Genomic DNA, 17881 nt, shown 5'->3' on the forward strand with positions numbered 1-17881 from the left:
CGGCTGCTATGATGGTGGTGGAACTAGGTACATAGTGGTCAGCATGCTGGTCGTCCGTCACCAAGGGTGGGATGGTAAGTGGTTGCCTGACGACGACATTCTAAAAGCAACGTGGTTTAACTATTCATTTACTGCTCAGTATTACGATGGGGTGTCGTTGCACCAGGGAGCCAGCGCCTGCAGCACATGAGCAGTACGTATTACGAAACTTTATTCGCAAACTGCGAGTCTGAATTGATTTCGGCTGTACTATTTATTGGTGACACACGAAAAATTTGTGCCTGACTGGAACCCGAACTCGGATTTCCTGCTTATCGCGAGTGGTCACCTTATAACGGATCTTTTAATTGAGGAAAATACTATCAGGCGTATCCTCATCTAGGCGAGAGGTGATCGATAATATCGGAAATAACTAATAGCATTGAAAGTTTTAATTAAAATTATCGATATGTTTTCTGTCAACAGAATAACGCCCGCAGCAAAGTAGCGCCTCGGGAAAATCAAAGAGGATTCAACGCTGCTGCTTTTGTTTCTAAATTCTACTATATAAACCATGCGCGGGATTTGTTAGTTCTCTTGTCTTGTTTTCTGCGCTCTGAATAAGTCTACGCATTTGCGGCGTGCGATATAGCTGGCATTTCCGAGTGCAAATGGAAGGGATCAGGGCGCTTCTGTGAAACTGCAAGAGAAGTGACTGTAGTTCATTTATACCGAACAGACTTACGGTGAAACTCATACTGAGGTCAAGGTAGATCTTTGCCGTAAGGTCACGGTCTAAAAGTATCTGGGGATCTGTGTGCCTGAGAGAAAGTAACGGTCAGTATTAAACTTTATTACATGCCGAGTAACCGATAATAGGATCCGTGGACTGTACGAAGGGACGTTAATAATATCTTTGAGTGACGAACTGTAAAAATCACTGACATTTTAGTTTCCGCAGTTGCTGCGGGTAATTGTAAGATCAATCCTCCTTTTCTCTATATAGAAAACGCAATCATTCATGATCATTTAATAAATATTAAGGTTGTTAATAAAAAACTAAAGTGATTTCCACAATAGTTTATGTACAGGGTTGTTACAAATGATTGAAGCGATTTCACAGCTCTACAATAACTTTATTATTTGAGATATTTTCACAATGCTTTGCACACACATACAAAAACTCAAAAAGTTTTTTTAGGCATTCACAAATGTTCGATATGTCCCCCTTTAGTGATTCGGCAGACATCATGCCGATAATCAAGTTCCTCCCACACTCGGCGCAGCATGTCCCCATCAATGAGTTCGAAAGCATCGTTGATGCGAGCTCGCAGTTCTGGCACGTTTCTTGGTAGAGGAGGTTTAAACACTGAATCTTTCACATGGGGTTAAGTCGGGAGAGCGTGGAGGCCATGACATGAATTGCTGATCATGATCTCCACCACGACCGATCCATCGGTTTTCCAATCTCCTGTTCAAGAAATGCCGAACATCATGATGGAAGTGCGGTGGAGCACCATCCTGTTGAAAGATGAAGTCGGCGCTGTCGGTCTCCAGTTATGGCATGAGCCAATTTTCCAGCATGTCCAGATACACGTGTCCTGTAACGTTTTTTCGCAGAAGAAAAAGGGGCCGTAAAGTTTAAACCGTGAGATTGCACAAAACACGTTAACTTTTGGTGAATTGCGAATTTGCTGCAGGAATGCGTGAGGATTCTCTACCGCCCAGATTCGCACATTGTGTCTGTTCACTTCACCATTAAGAAAAAATGTTGCTTCATCACTGAAAACAAGTTTCGCACTGAACGCATCCTCTTCCACGAGCTGTTGCAACCGCGCCGAAAATTCAAAGCGTTTGACTTTGTCATCGGGTGTCAGGGCTTGTAGCAATGGTAAACGGTAAGGCTTCTGCTTTAGCCTTTTCCGTAAGATTTTCCAAACCGTCGGCTGTGGTACGTTTAGCTCCCTGCTTGCTTTATTCGTCGACTTCCGCGGGCTACGCGAGAAACTTGCCCGCACGCGTTCAACCGTTTCTTCGCTCACTGCAGGCCCACCCGTTGATTTCCCCTTACAGAGGCATCCGGAAGCTTTAAACTGCGCATACCATCGCCGAATGGAGTTAGCAGTTGGTGGAACTTTGTTGAACTTCGTCCTGAAGTGTCGTTGCACTGTTATGACTGGCTGATGTGAGTGCATTTCAAGCACGACATACGCTTTCTCGGCTCCTGTCACCATTTTGTCTCACTGCGCTCTCGACCGCTCTGGCGGCAGAAACCTGAAGTGCGGTTTCAGCCGAACAAAACTTTATGAGTTTTTCTACGTATCTGTAGTGTGTCGTGACCATCTCTCAATGAATGGAGCTACAGTGAATGTATGAAATCGCTTCAATCATTTGTAGGAGCCCTGTATTAGTCAACGACAATAATAGGAAAGCTGCAAGCTGTATCTCTGGATGACGAAAGGGTCGATTATAAAATGTTACGATGCGTAAATTGTGACTTGAAAGCTATTCCACGTTTCGTTTCCAATCGGACAGAAATAATACAAAATCAGAAACAGTGCGGGTAAGTAGTAACGCCGGAAATAGGAAGTCGAAATAATAACACCCTAAGCGTTGTTAACTGTCTTGTCCTCCGTAACGAGGCAACAAATTAAGGGCGACAGACTGTGCAAGAAGTCAACATTAATTATCGTTACAAAAATCCGAAATTTTGTTGCCGTTGCAGTAAAGATGTTTGTGGGTGCTCCAACTGATGTGTAATAACGGAAGTCGGGCATATACAGTAGATAACATCAGCATCTTTTATCCGAGAAGTCGAGGACGGCAGATCGACGGAGGGTGGCTACAACCTTCATCACTACGGGTATCCGTACACCCCTCCCGGACCGACCAAAACCTCCATATGCTACACTTATCCACATTTTCTAACGCTCGTACACACATTAAATGATCCCCGCAAGAAGGACCAACATTCGTTGTGATCGTCGTTTTAAGCCGTCGAGGCGTGTAAAACTTATTATCTTATGTACAATGTTTGTGTTTACAATTTGTATTATATAATGTTCCTTCGGATATGGATGCATGTCTGAAGGACGATTCTAAAATATGTATTGTAAACACAGACGCTATATATGAAATTTAAAAAAAGTGGACAGTACATGCCCGACGAGGAAGGCGCTGTGATCAGCACGCCGTCCTGAGCCATGCAGGCTAGGAAGCGATGACGCCAATGGCATGGAAGGGTCACTGGCCCATCACGATGAGCGCACTGTGTCAGCCGGGGTGCGCAATAGCCACGAAGCAGCTCTGGACGAGACACTCTGCGGTGCGCAGAACAATGGCGTGGACGCAGTGTAGAAGGGGCAGCTCACGTCAGCAAAGTAAGCCCACATGAGCAGTAGGCAGTCAGGAGTTGGTCTGCACAGGCTGTGGCGGAAGAACGACTGCAAGGACTCCTGCACGAGGTGTAGGCAGCCGAGGCAGAAGGTCGGCAGCGATGGAGCAGGCCCACCAGGTAGCCAGCCGTCTGAAGAGCGGTAAGTCCACAGCACTGATCTTGTCACGACCAGCAGTGCCATAGCTAGCACCAGCTAAGTCTGAAGGAGCAGACTTGCAGCACCATGGTGATTCGTAGACTCATAGGCTTGTAGCCTGTAGACTGTCACAGGTCTCACCTCGAAGGTGGTTGCTGGCAGACTCCAACACCTCCGACTGGATACCAGGGATATTTTTTACGAACCTGGCCCGTCCTTGTTTTGCTAAAGCACTGATTCCCAACAGAACCATGGCTCGGCTCGGGTGTGAAGTAATCAGTTCATTCAAACAGAGTTATTTTAGCCTTTCTGGTGCGTCAGTGTTGTTCAGTAAATGAAAAGCCGTTCCAGTTACTTAATTAGAACTTTATTAATTGCACACGACCAGCATCGACCTTTGTATTAGACTATTCTCAAGAGTATTTAAAAGTCATGCTGTAGAGAAACAATGTCAAGTGGTGATTTGGACGATGCGACGCTGTCTGTATTAAGCTAGGACTCGATTTTGTACCTACACGTAGACCACCGTCTTTAATTAGTCTTGTGAGTCGTGTCGAAGAAGCCGTGCGACGCCTTCCTTCGGATGCTGCACAAGAAATAACAAGGGAAGCTTTCCGCGCACTTTTGAAAGCTCCCCCTCAGTCTAGTAACTTAACCTCTGCAGAAAGAGTTGCTCTACTAAATCTACGAGAGGACACTGATGTAGTGGTACTGAAGGCTAACAAATGTAATGCAACCGCTTTCTTACCGCATAACGTGTCTGTCTGTTTAGCTGAGTGATAACGTGCTTGCGTACCATACAGCTGGCACGGGTTCGATTCCCGTCCGGGTTGGACATTTTCTCCACCCGTGGAATGAGTGTTGTGTTGTCCTCTTCATCATCTCTCATCACCGATGCGTAAGTCGCCCAATGTGTTGTCACCTGCAGCCGGCGGCCGAACTTCCCGGGACGGGGCCTCCCGGCCATCAAAACCACACGATCATTTCATATCACCTCGTAGTGTGTATGATGGCAAGACGTACTACTCTATCTATAGGAGGACGGATTGCGATCCTATAGGGCGTGTGCAACGAGAAACTGCTGCACTGTTAAATGGCTCTGAGCACTATGGGACTTAACATCTTTGGTCATCAATCCCCTAGAACTTAGAACTACTTAAACCTAAGTAACCTAAGGACATCACACACATCCATGCCCGAGGCAGGATTCGAACCTGCGACCGTAGCGGTCGCGCGGCTCCGGACTGAGCGCCTAGAACCGCGAGACCACCGCGGCCGGCCGCACTGTTAAATTCCTCCTCTTTAGATCAAATGGTTCAAATGGCTCTAAGCACTATGGGACCTAACACCGGAGGTCATCATTCCCCTAGACTTAGAAATAATTAAATCTAACTAACCTAAGGTCACCACACACATCCATGCCCGAGGCAGGATTCGAACCTGCGACCGTAGCAGCAGTGCGGTTCCGGACTGAAGCGCCTAGAACTGCTCGGCCACAGCGGCCGACCTCTTTAGATCATCAAGAGGTTAAAACCTCATGGCTGTGTACCACCAAGACTGTATGGCCTTACAAAAATTCATACGGAAAGTGTTCCATTACGTCCATTAGTGAGCAACAATGGAGCGCCTACGTATGATTTAGCCAAACATCTCGCTTAGTTGCTGAGATCGTTGGTTGGAAAATTCCCACATCACACACGTAACTCAGCTGACTTCATCAATAGACGGGCGCTCGCCATCTAAGCAGTTCTGACCGTTTGGTTAGCTTTGATGAAGTGTCACTTTTGATGGAGGTCCCTCTCGCAGATTCTTTGGCACTCATTGACAAAAAGTTTCAGTTGGACATTACTGCTTTGTTTCGGAATGCTCTATTTTGAAAAGACTGACGAAGTCGCCATGGGTAGGCCTTTGTCCACCTTGGCGCCCAACCTTTTGTGGAGGATTTCGAGGAGAGAGCATTTGAATCAGCTGCCCTTAAATCAACTACACTCCTGGAAATGGAAAAAAGAACACATTGACACCGGTGTGTCAGACCCACCATACTTGCTCCGGACACTGCGAGAGGGCTGTACAAGCAATGATCACACGCACGGCACAGCGGACACACCAGGAACCGCGGTGTTGGCCGTCGAATGGCGCTAGCTGCGCAGCATTTGTGCACCGCCGCCGTCAGTGTCAGCCAGTTTGCCGTGGCATACGGAGCTCCATCGCAGTCTTTAACACTGGTAGCATGCCGCGACAGCGTGGACGTGAACCGTATGTGCAGTTGACGGACTTTGAGCGAGGGCGTATAGTGGGCATGCGGGAGGCCGGGTGGACGTACCGCCGAATTGCTCAACACGTGGGGCGTGAGGTCTCCACAGTACATCGATGTTGTCGCCAGTGGTCGGCGGAAGGTGCACGTGCCCGTCGACCTGGGACCGGACCGCAGCGACGCACGGATGCACGCCAAGACCGTAGGATCCTACGCAGTGCCGTAGGGGACCGCACCGCCACTTCCCAGCAAATTAGGGACACTGTTGCTCCTGGGGTATCGGCGAGGACCATTCGCAACCGTCTCCATGAAGCTGGGCTACGGTCCCGCACACCGTTAGGCCGTCTTCCGCTCACGCCCCAACATCGTGCAGCCCGCCTCCAGTGGTGTCGCGACAGGCGTGAATGGAGGGACGAATGGAGACGTGTCGTCTTCAGCGATGAGAGTCGCTTCTGCCTTGGTGCCAATGATGGTCGTATGCGTGTTTGGCGCCGTGCAGGTGAGCGCCACAATCAGGACTGCATACGACCGAGGCACACAGGGTCAACACCCGGCATCATGGTGTGGGGAGCGATCTCCTGCACTGGCCGTACACCACTGGTGATCGTCGAGGGGACACTGAATAGTGCACGGTACATCCAAACCGTCATCGAACCCATCGTTCTACCATTCCTAGACCGGCAAGGGAACTTGCTGTTCCAACAGGACAATGCACGTCCGCATGTATCCCGTGCCACCCAACGTGCTCTAGAAGGTGTAAGTCAACTACCCTGGCCAGCAACATCTCCGGATCTGTCCCCCATTGAGCATGTTTGGGACTGGATGAAGCGTCGTCTCACGCGGTCTGCACGTCCAGCACGAACGCTGGTCCAACTGAGGCGCCAGGTGGAAATGGCATGGCAAGCCGTTCCACAGGACTACATCCAGCATCTCTACGATCGTCTCCATGGGAGAATAGCAGCCTGCATTGCTGCGAAAGGTGGATATACACTGTACTAGTGCCGACATTGTGCATGCTCTGTTGCCTGTGTCTATGTGCCTGTGGTTCTGTCAGTGTGATCATGTGATGTATCTGACCCCAGGAATGTGTCAATAAAGTTTCCCCTTCCTGGGACAATGAATTCACGGTGTTCTTTTTTCAATTTCCAGGAGTGTATATTCTGGAGGTATGAGGACGACATATTCATAGTGTGGCCTCATGGAGAAGATAGATTGACGGAGTTTCTTCACCATCTCAGCAGCATTCATAACAACATTCGGTATGCCATGGAAATAAGGAAGATGGTTGTCTGCCCTTCTTGCATATCTTGGTCAGACGAAAGAATGACGGTTCTCTGAGGCATTCAGTTTACTTTAAGTCCACTCACACTGATTTGCAAGCGTCAAGTTGTCATCAACCGTCGCAAAATATGAGCCTCCCTAAGACACTCGGACACAGAGCTCAACCCGTCTCAGGTCTAAATAGTTTACTTAAAGAGCTCTCTTACCGAAAGACAGTATCTAGAAAGAATGGATATTCCACCCAGAACATTCCCCTGGGCACTGTTAGTTAAAACCAAGAACCAACAAGTGGATAAAGAGGGGAACATGTCGGCAAATCTATACCTTTTCTTACTTTTGTGGGCAACGTTTCGTTTAAGACAGCAAGAATCGTCTGTAAATTTCAAGCGAAACTGATTTTTCGTCCACCATCTAAGACTGCAGACCTTTTGGGATCGGTGAAGGACGGCTTGTTATTGCGGAAGGCCGGAATTTACGAAATACCTTCTCAATGTGGTACGGCTTACATAGGACAGACCACACCCACTGTGAAAGAACGCTGAACTGAACATCAACGTTGCACTTGCCTTTTGAAACCAGGCAAGTGAGCTATTGTCAAATACTGTATTTACACTGGACATTCAATGGGGTATGATGTAACTGTGATTCTGACCACAGCTATGTCGTTTTGGGACTCCTTTATTAACGAATACATGGAAATACGCCTAGAGGAAAATTTGTTGAACCGTGACAGCGGCTACCAGTTGAACAGTGCGTGGAACCCACTGATCTAGACTATTTGTTCTAATCGAAGACAACATAGTGCGCCAACGGCCGCGGGAGGACAGCTGAGTTCCACGGATCCACCAGCTCCGCCGTTGCCTCCGTGAAGGATGGCCCGTCCGTGTGTAGGGCGGAGCGGAGCAAGTCTTCGTCACTCTTCGATGGCTCACCTGAAGATGACTGACAGATGCTCAGTCGAAGTATAGTACAATGAATTTAACTACGACCGGCTGCAAGCTGGAAATATATTTGAAAACTCAATTCGCCAGTAAAATTTTAAAATTCGCCAAAAAGTTCTAATTAAGCTATTGGCGCGGCTTTTCAATAATTGAACAACATTTGCGTTATCAGTATCACCCAAACACGGAGAAACTAACATGTTATTCACCCTATGGCCTTCTGCTTGGCGACAACATGACGTAGCCACCTCGGCGCATCGCCAGCAGTAGTGTGTTCGCTGCATCAGCAAGTAGCCTTTGGCATAATTCTGCTCAGGCGTCTGACCTCACCTGCCTCACTGGCTTCTTGCGCTAACCGAGGAAGGTGTCAAACTTTCCTCCAGCTGCGCCAAGTAAATTTTCTTCCTTTTTAAAAATGATATCATCTTGCTTTCACCAGTTACAATTTTCTTCTACAATTGTAAATTTGGCATTAAGGCATTTTCATGCATAAGATTTTGACATATAGATTTGCGTTGGCTTCAAGCCAAACTGCAATCAAAAATGGTTCAAATGGCTCTGAGCACTATGCGACTTAACTTCTGAGGCCATCAGTCGCCTAAAACTTAGAACTACTTAAACCTAACCTAAGGACATCACACACATCCATGCCCGAGGCAGGATTCGAACCTGCGACCGTAGCGGTCGCTCGGTTCCAAACTGTAGCGCCTAGAACCGCACAGCCACTCCGGCCGGCCTGCAATCATAAAATAAAATTCTAACAGCTGAAAACAAGATGATTACATTTTTTTAAAAAAGTAATAGAAGCTGTGGACCCATATTACAAGAAAGTAATAATTTTTTTTTCAGTGTAACGGAGGTTAAAAGGTTTGCAGCTACTAGATTTTCTTTGCTCGAGCAGAAAAATTTGAGCATCAATAAAGACATTCTAATTTATTTCTTATTTCCTACTAGCTCTTTGCAGAATACATTTCGCTAACAGTATCCACTTATGCTACTGAAAGTACCCGAAAAATCATATCACTGTACGATTCATCAAATACTTCTAGAGATATGAGATCATAAACATTGAGATGCTTGGAAAACTAGTTGTTTTTAAAACGATGATGTGTAATATATGAAAGTTCGATTCTTTAAAACAATGGTGAATGGAGGTATCTATACTGGCAGATAACAGATTAAGGGAGAATAACCGAATAGCTACGGTGAACACCCAATGACTGCACGATGAGCATGATTCCATGGTCCTCGGCTCTATTTCCCATAAGAAGAAAAGTGTGATAATTTTTAATTTCAAAATATTAGTAGCTGTAATCTTGATAACGCATAGAACATGCTTTAAAAGCCTGTGAGCCGTTCGTGCTCCGCGTGAGTTGCAACGTATTGGTTCCTATGATGCCACTGATCCTATGGTCCTTCGCTGTATTTCCTATGAGAAGGAAACTGTTATAATTTTTTTGATTCAAATTTATTAATAGTTGTAATGTTCGGTAACACACATGAATCATACAACGTACTTTTAGAACTAGCGACCCGTCCTAGCATCGCATGGGTTGCACTAAATATCTACGACCTGTCTCGCGTAGTGGTAATGTACAGAAACCTTCCTCGTGAATTAGGGTACCTGTTACTCGAAACCGTATCAAAATCTCTACAGTTCTTACGGAGCTTAGCATTGATATAGACAAAAAAACACGCCGTAGTGCTTTGATTTAGTAATAACTAATATGTACAGGTAAACAAAAACAATCTGTACGAATTACATAAATTTTCCTACCTGCGAAGCGTTCGCATGGAGCACAGCATTGTACACATCTGAAATTCGAAACAAAAGAACTTTGAGAACAACAAACTGAACAGAAATGTGGTCGTACCGAAGTAAATTAAAAATTACGTGGGCACAAAAAGTTCGAAATGAAGAATGCTAAAAGAAGTTGGTGGGGAAAGAAGTGTGTGAAAAACCCAAACGAGACGATGGGACATCTGCCACGGCGGCCACAAATAGTCAGCTTGGAACTGGAAGGAGCAGTGTAGATGGAAAAATAATAGAAACAGCGCAAAAGTGATGTAAGACAGACTGTAGCGGATGTTTGGTTAAGTAGTTACATACGAAAGAAAATATTAGCTGAGGTCCGGGAAAGATGGAGCACAACATCAAACGGGTCGAAAAACTGATAGCAAAATAGTGATTGAATGATGATGTCAGATGCAACTTTGCTGTTTACTGCCAACGGTAGGTTAGTTCATAAAGATTTTTATGTATACACGTTAATATGTGCTTGGTTCGTTACCCGTAGAACTTCTAGAAGGTACTGAATTTCTCTCCTTGTGTTTGCTCACATCTCTTCCATCACCACTTCTACAGTGTCTCGTATTCATCAGTAAGAGACTGCTCATCAGCAACTGGTGGCCTGCACGCTTTATCCCTAACGTAACCCAACAAGAAAGGCCAAGAGGGGTTACGTCTGGTGAATGTGTTGCTCATGATGTTGGAGGTTTTAACCAAGATCTGACGCAGGAATAACCATTATGTGACGCTACCTATGGGTGAAATTCCTATAACTGAACTACGACGTAAAGTTCCAACAAGTACAGGTAAACCGCTATCGTAGTGGTAGGCTCAGTGGAAATGAACGGTCTAGTAACTGTGTTGTCCAATACGTCACAGCGTGTGTTCATTATCAGGTTGTCCCTTATCTGCTGTAGCACGATATGTGGGCTCTCCGACTCCCATACACGTAAATTACGCCTATTTACATTCTAATGACGTGAAAAGTTGGAAAAACAAACATTATTGAGGTACTCGATGTCTACGTCGATTAGCTTCAGCATGTTTCTTGCAGACTCTCTGCCTGCAAAGCTTGCGAGAGTTGCTCTTTGTATACAGGGAAATGCAGCCGTCTGTGTAAAATTTTCATCGCAGTGCTCTGAGATATGCCTGTTACTGGGAAAACACGTCACTTCGATTTCCGCAGACTACGTTAAAATTCCATAAGCACCGCATCAACAGTGTTGTGATGCACTGCTTATTGCCTCGGCACCGACGCTGCCAGTCTCATTAAAAGACATCATGTTTTCGCCAGTGACTGTTAAACTTTTTATTTCCACTATTGCAATTTCCGCCTTAGGCCATTGTCAAGTGCAGATGTTTTGGCTCTAAGCTCACACATTTATATATTGTTTTCTTTTTTTTTCCTTTATTGTAATTTTAAGCACCTCATACAAGGTGGGCTGGCAGCAGCATAATACGCTGCTCTTCACCCTCAAGGGGTACAATAATACGACATATAGGTGACACAGACAATACAATAAAAATGGTGGGCAAAAAATATAGATACAAAAACAATAAACATGAAGCAGTTCACGCTCGACGAAGAAAAACACTAACACTTGGTGACACGGCGCACAGAAGACGGACGACGGCGACCGCACACGTGAACAGGGGAGGCGTGACGACGAAAGAACACTAAACGCAGACGAAGGCACACACACGAGACACTGATGGTGATGATCTACGGCGCGCGAATGTCCACTGAGCGTATGCGAGTCCGGGGACCTGCCAAGAGAGGAGGAGGAGGAAGGGGAGCGGGAGAGGGAGGGGGGAGAGCAGAGATGCCAGGGGCATGGGAGATAGGGGGAGGGAGGAAGGGGGAGGGGAAGCCCGGGGGAAGAGGGGTGGAGGGAGGGGACGGGGGAAAAGGAAAGAGAAGGGAGGGAGGGTGCCTAAAGGAAAGGACACCGGAAGCGGGGGGGGGGGGGTAGGGTCAAAGTTCATAGGAGGGGTAGATGGAGGGGAGGAGGACATCATCAGGGAGGAGGAGCTGGTGGAAGCCACCTTGGGAGAGAGTAAGGAGGGTTGAGAGATGGAGACCAGGTGGGACGTGGGAATATAGGCGCGGCAGCGGGCGGGGGTGGGAGAGGATCGGGGAGAGGAACAGGTGAGGAGGGTCGAGTTTACGGGAGGTGTACAGGATCCGTATCCTTTATATATTGTTCTCATTTGCTGTTACATATATTCGTAACGCTGCTAAATAGTGCGAGCACACATGTCCATATATCGTAAAACAGTAGTCTGTACATACTGTTTTACGATATAGGGACATGTGTGCAGCGTTACGAATGTACCGGATGATCAAAAACGCAGTATAAATTTGAGAACTTAATAAACCACGGAATAATGTATATAGAGAGATAAAAATTGACACATGCTTGCAATGACATGGGGTTTTATTAGAACAAAAAAAAAGTCCGGCAGATGGCGCTGGACAGCAAAACGTAACTGCTACCGTCATGGGTGAGAGGTACGCCGATATGTTACAGAATCGCATCATTCCCAGCCTGGCTGATAAACACCTGCTGGAACGTACGATGTTTATGCAGAATGGCGCTCCACCCCATATTGCTAGATGCGTGAAAGATTTCTTGCGCGCGTCGTCTGGTGATGATCGTGGATCGTGTGCTCAGCCGCCACTTTCGTCATGCTTGGCCTCCCAAGTCCCCAGACCTCAGTCCGTGCGATTATTGGCTTTGGGGTTACCTGAAGTCGCAAGTGTATCGTGATAGGCCGACATCTCTAGGCATGCTGAAAGACAACATCCGACGCCACTGCCTCACCATAACTCCGGACATGCTTTAGAGTGCTGTTCACTACATTATTCCTCGACTACAGCTATTGTTGTTCTAATAAAACCCCATGTCATTCCAAGCATATGTGTCAATTTGTACCTCTCTATCTATATTATTCCGTGATTTATTCAGTTTTCAAATTTATACTGACTTTTTGATCACCTGGTATATAGCAGCAAATGACAACGACATATAAATGTGTCAGCTTGTATAAAGTTAGACATGGCTTGAAGCCAAAACATCTGCGTTTGATAATGGCCTAAGGCCGAAATTGCAATAATGGAAATAAAAAGTTTAACACTCACTGGCGTAAACATGATGTCTTTCAAGAAATTTCACATGACTGTGAATCTCAGTTATTAAAAGTTAATTAGTCTCCTTAAACTTTTTACATTATGTTCTAATACTTTTCACGTCTGGTGAATCTCGACGATAGGCTCTCCGGAACTGTCGCTGAGCTGTAATAGGCAGCCGTGTTCCGTGAAACCACAAATAATGAGCATTCTCCTACATAGACGGCATTATGACAGAACTCCTCCATTGCGCTATCTGTAGCTATAGAGAGAGAAAAAAAGAAATGAAATACTGTCGGAGCACGTGCAGGAGTACATCGACAAAAATCAACAAAAACTTCTTGAGTTAACCATTTGCCAAAATACCGCATAAACTCAATAAAATACATTATGAATGAACGTGTCATTCGCAAAAACAAAAAAAACAAAAAAAAATTGCCGTACGAGATGTGTTCAAAAAATTCAGACACATTCGTGATTTCGCGCCAATGGTGTGTTGGAGCGAAATGCGGTTGGCATCCCTGCACACGCTTGTGTTTCATGTGTAACTGCCGGAAGTAAAATTGTTGTGTGTCTGTTAGTTATTGTTCAGTGCTGTATTGAGCAGGACGTTGTGTCACACAATTCGATAATTTCGAGGTGGCAGAGTTACAGGAGCAACGCGTCTGCAGTAAATTTTGCGTGAAACTCAAGAGAATCTTTCCAGACACACACCAAATGATGCAGGAAACCTACGGTGATGACCGCTTAAGTTGTCCTCGGCGTTGCAAATGGTTCACACGGTTTAATAATGGGCGAACGAGAGTTAAAGACGATCCCCGTACAGGACGGGCTTCGACCTCTGCTGACGACGCTCATGTCGGAAACGAAATTGTGCGTGTCAACCAAAGAGTGACTGTCAGAGAGATTGTAGAGGAAGTTCCGTCGGATCCGAGAAAATGTGAGAAGGAAACGGTCTGAAACTCATAGCAATTCATGGCTTTTGCATCAAGATAATGCAACTGCACATTCATTCTTGTTGTGCGTGACTATTACAGAAAAATCGAAAACACTGTGCTGCCTCATCTCGCGTACTCTCCAGACATGGCCCCTGCGGAATTTTTTTATTTCCAAAGTGAAAACGTTGTTGAAGGTTTACAACGATAGACGAGATAAAAGAAAATTTGTAGACAGTGCTTCGCAGGATCCAGCAAGAGGCGTGCCAAGACTGTTTCCGGAACACACACGGCAAAATGACCACTTTAGGCGGCCAAAAATCGATTTTCACACTTAAAGATTAGGTGTAAACGTCCTTGTATTCTTCACCTCAGGTAACTGGTCCATCACACTGCCGTAAAATATTCTTAGTTATGTTGAAAATAAAGGCATGTGAGGGTCTTACAGGCAAGTTTCATTCGAAACTCGAAAGTATTATAACGTGAATTTTTTTAATCATCTCACGCGAAAATCTCAATATTTATCATGGAGGTGGAAGCCACAGGTGTGTTTTTTAAATAGACAAAGATGCAATTCATTTTTTTTACCCTTGTTAATAGTAAATGACGATTTTAAAACAAATATTTTTCCTTAGACTTTCAAAAAAATTTCCGCTTAGTACAGCTTTCTGTCCTAAATATTTACACTTGTGCATTTGTTGACTATTAGTATTGTAAATTCTACGAACTCAAACCAACACATTGTGACACCAGACTCTTTTCTTTACAGGTAGTCGGAGTGGAGCAAGTCACTCGGAATTAAATATGAGGAAAATGGATCTAGTTTTAGTGTTAAAAAGGAGAACTTTTACAAACAATGACAGTGTAAGTGTATAGAACGAATAACGACTCATATTGGATAAATTTAGTGAATATAAACAGTCAAAAGTTTACCAAATCCAATTTAGAATGGTTAAAAAACGACTTGGTCTTGCCATCTCTAAGCACTACAACCACAAACGAAGATTTACACGCGAAAAAACCCATAGGAAGACCTGCAACATCTTTTGAAGACAGCTCTCAACGTTCAAAACGAAGAACAGTGCAACCAATTACTGCTGAGTCAACCCCAGAGCTTTTGTGTACCGCGGCTCAAAGCAGCCTTAATAAGAGTGGAAAAAGAACAGCTGCACAAGTACTAAACTTAGCCCTAACTACAAGACCTCGCAGATACAAACGCATGAAACACATTCACGAAAAGCCATCGTATTCGGTTATGAAGCCTTACTCACCCGAAGAAGCCTTAGCGCTCATTATTGACTCTGACATGGGAAAAGAAGATTATATTCATTGGCAAAAAGGGGCGAAATCTCGAGGCGCGAATATCTATCCACCTTTTAATGTCATAGCACAAACAAAGAAGCAAGTTACCCGAGTAATATAATAATCACGGAGACCGAAGTGCAAATTGCAGTTCAAGATATTTTGGACCACACAATCAAAAGACTTGTTCATGTACAGCAGGATGTACTTCCGTTGCACCACGATCACACTGCAAACTCAGCGATTGAACTCATCTAAAAGTGGGGCCTAGGCGGTAGTGGTGGACATTCCATTTAGAAACAATGTGTTGCCAACAACTCACTGTATGGAGATACCAACATAATTCTATGTACTATACTTCAATTGCAAATGTCAGAACGAATGGTAAACAGACTTTCTGACAAAACCAGAGTCCTTCTTCGTCGAGATATAATCGCATCATTCGCCTGCAGATTGAGGAGACAAAGGAATCAGTAAAACTCCATTACGAAGCAACTGAGGAACAAATATCAAGTTTGCTGCCTACTGAGGTGACCCTTATGGATAAATTTTACACATTTAAACATCGTGCTGTATGTACAATGATGGACGGAAAAACGTGTAATGTGCTCATAGACACTTCGTCAACATGAGCGTGTAACGTGTGCAAGGCAACACCCAAAGAACTCAACAACCTCGACTTACTTTTGCAAAAACAATATTCTACGACTAGTTCATTTAAGTTTGGGATATCTGTTTTACACTCATACCTTAGATGTTACGAGTACTTGTTACATACAGGGTGTTACAAAAAGGTACGGCCAAACTTTCAGGAAACATTCCTGACACACAAATAAAGAAAAGATGTTATGTGGACATGTTAGAGCCCATTTTAGTTTCGTCAGTATGTACTGTACTTCCTCGATTCACCGTCATGATTTCATACGGGATACTCTACCTGTGCTGCTAGAACATGTGCTTTTACAAGTACGACACAACATGTGGTTCATGCACGATGGAGCTCCTGCACATTTCAGTCGAAGTGTTCGTACACTTCTCAACAACAGATTCGGCGACCGATGGATTTGAAGAGGCAGACCAATTCCATGGACTCCACGCTCTCCTGACCTCAACCCTCTTGACTTTCATTTATGGGGGCATTTGAAAGCTATTCTCTACGCAACCCCGGTACCAAATGTAGAGACTCTTCGTGCTCGTATTGTGGACGGCTGTGATACAATACGCCATTCTCCAGGGCTGCATCAGCGCATCAGGGATTCCGTGCGACGGAGGGTGGATGCATGTATCCTCGCTAACGGAGGACATTTTGAACATTTCCTGTAACAAAGTGTTTGAAGTCACGCTGGTACGTTCTGTTGCTGTATGTTTCCATTCCATGATTAATGTGATTTGAAGAGAAGCAATAAAATGAGCTCCAACATGGAAAGTAAGCGTTTCCGGACACATGTCCACACAACATATTTTCTTTCTTTGTGTGTGAGGAATGTTTCCTGAAAGTTTGGCCGTACGTTTTTGTAACACCCTGTATATCATATAAATTGGAAATGAAGCAGTGGCAAGCAAGAGGTAAAGAAGCCAAAGAAAATATAAAAAGAAGAAATAACCACTAAATTCTTTCGTGAAATGGGATTAGTGGTAGACCAGCTCATGCAAAGAGGAGGTAACTCCAATGACGGGAAAACTGCAAGAAAAATTCTTGCAGAGCCCACGAAATCTGCGATTATAACAGGTCTAGAGCCCAGAATTATACGAAGATTTGCAAACATTCTAAGAGTTTTGTCTTGCGGATTTAATGTTAATTACAGTAATTTTAAAAATTATTGCATCGAAACAGCAAAAATCTATTTAGAAACGTACAAGTGGTACAAAATGAGTGCATCTGTGCACAAGCTGCTAATACATGGTGCAAACATAATAAAGGAATTGTCTTTGCCTGTGGGGCTTTTTTCAGAAGATGTCTTGGAATCTAGTCAGAAAGAATATAAAGGTTTAAGACTTTTCCATGCAAGGAAAACTTCAAGAATACATACCAATACTGATATTGTCCACTGGATGCTGATAGCTTCAGATCCTAACATTGCGTCCAAGAGGAGGAGGCGGCACATTAAAAAAAGAAAACCCTTTCCTAAGGAGGTACTGTTAATGTTAGAAGAACCTGTTGTGAAAATGCTTGAAGATAATGGTGACGAAGAAACAATGGATGATGATGATGATGATGATGATGGTGATGATGGTGACAACGATGACGACGGCGGAACAATGGATGATTATGATGAGAGATACTAATTGCCTTACTGTCTGTAAACTTTAAGTGAAATATACTAATTTGATTTTCATTCTACTTTTTCATTTTTAGCTACCTATAAATCCCTTGTAGGTTGGTAGGTACTTTCAGAATCTTGTCAAGTCTGAATACACATCAACCCTAAGGTCAGAAGCCTTTCTAAGTATAAATGCACATATTATTTAACATATTTGAATTTTGACCGCCTAAAGTGGTCATTTTGCCGTGTGTGCGCTGTGTACGAATTGTGGAGGAAAGGACTTCGGAGGACACCATACAAAATAAGAGAAGATAAGCGTAGAAAAACTTTATGGAAAAAGTTCCGGAACTTTCTGAACGGACCTCCCTTATAGTATAGTTCTTCAGTAACAAATTTTTGTTATAACGAAAAGACTTTATGCTCACTCTGTATAGAAAAAAGTGTCTGGTGGCACTATAATAACTAATAAAGAA

The 17881-nt window shown here is 44.5% G+C and overlaps 1 protein-coding gene across 1 annotated transcript; it reads left to right on the forward strand.

The window, feature by feature from the left end:
• Positions 1-17013: 17013 nt before the first annotated feature.
• LOC124799001 (calsequestrin-2-like) lies at positions 17014-17430 on the forward strand. Its single transcript, XM_047262574.1, has one exon. The coding sequence runs from the start codon at positions 17014-17016 to the stop codon at positions 17428-17430; it is 417 nt and encodes a 138-aa protein (XP_047118530.1).
• The last annotated feature ends 451 nt before the right edge of the window (positions 17431-17881 follow it).

Source organism: Schistocerca piceifrons, chromosome 1 (genome assembly GCF_021461385.2).
Source record: "Schistocerca piceifrons isolate TAMUIC-IGC-003096 chromosome 1, iqSchPice1.1, whole genome shotgun sequence".
Lineage (NCBI taxonomy): Eukaryota > Metazoa > Arthropoda > Insecta > Orthoptera > Acrididae > Schistocerca > Schistocerca piceifrons.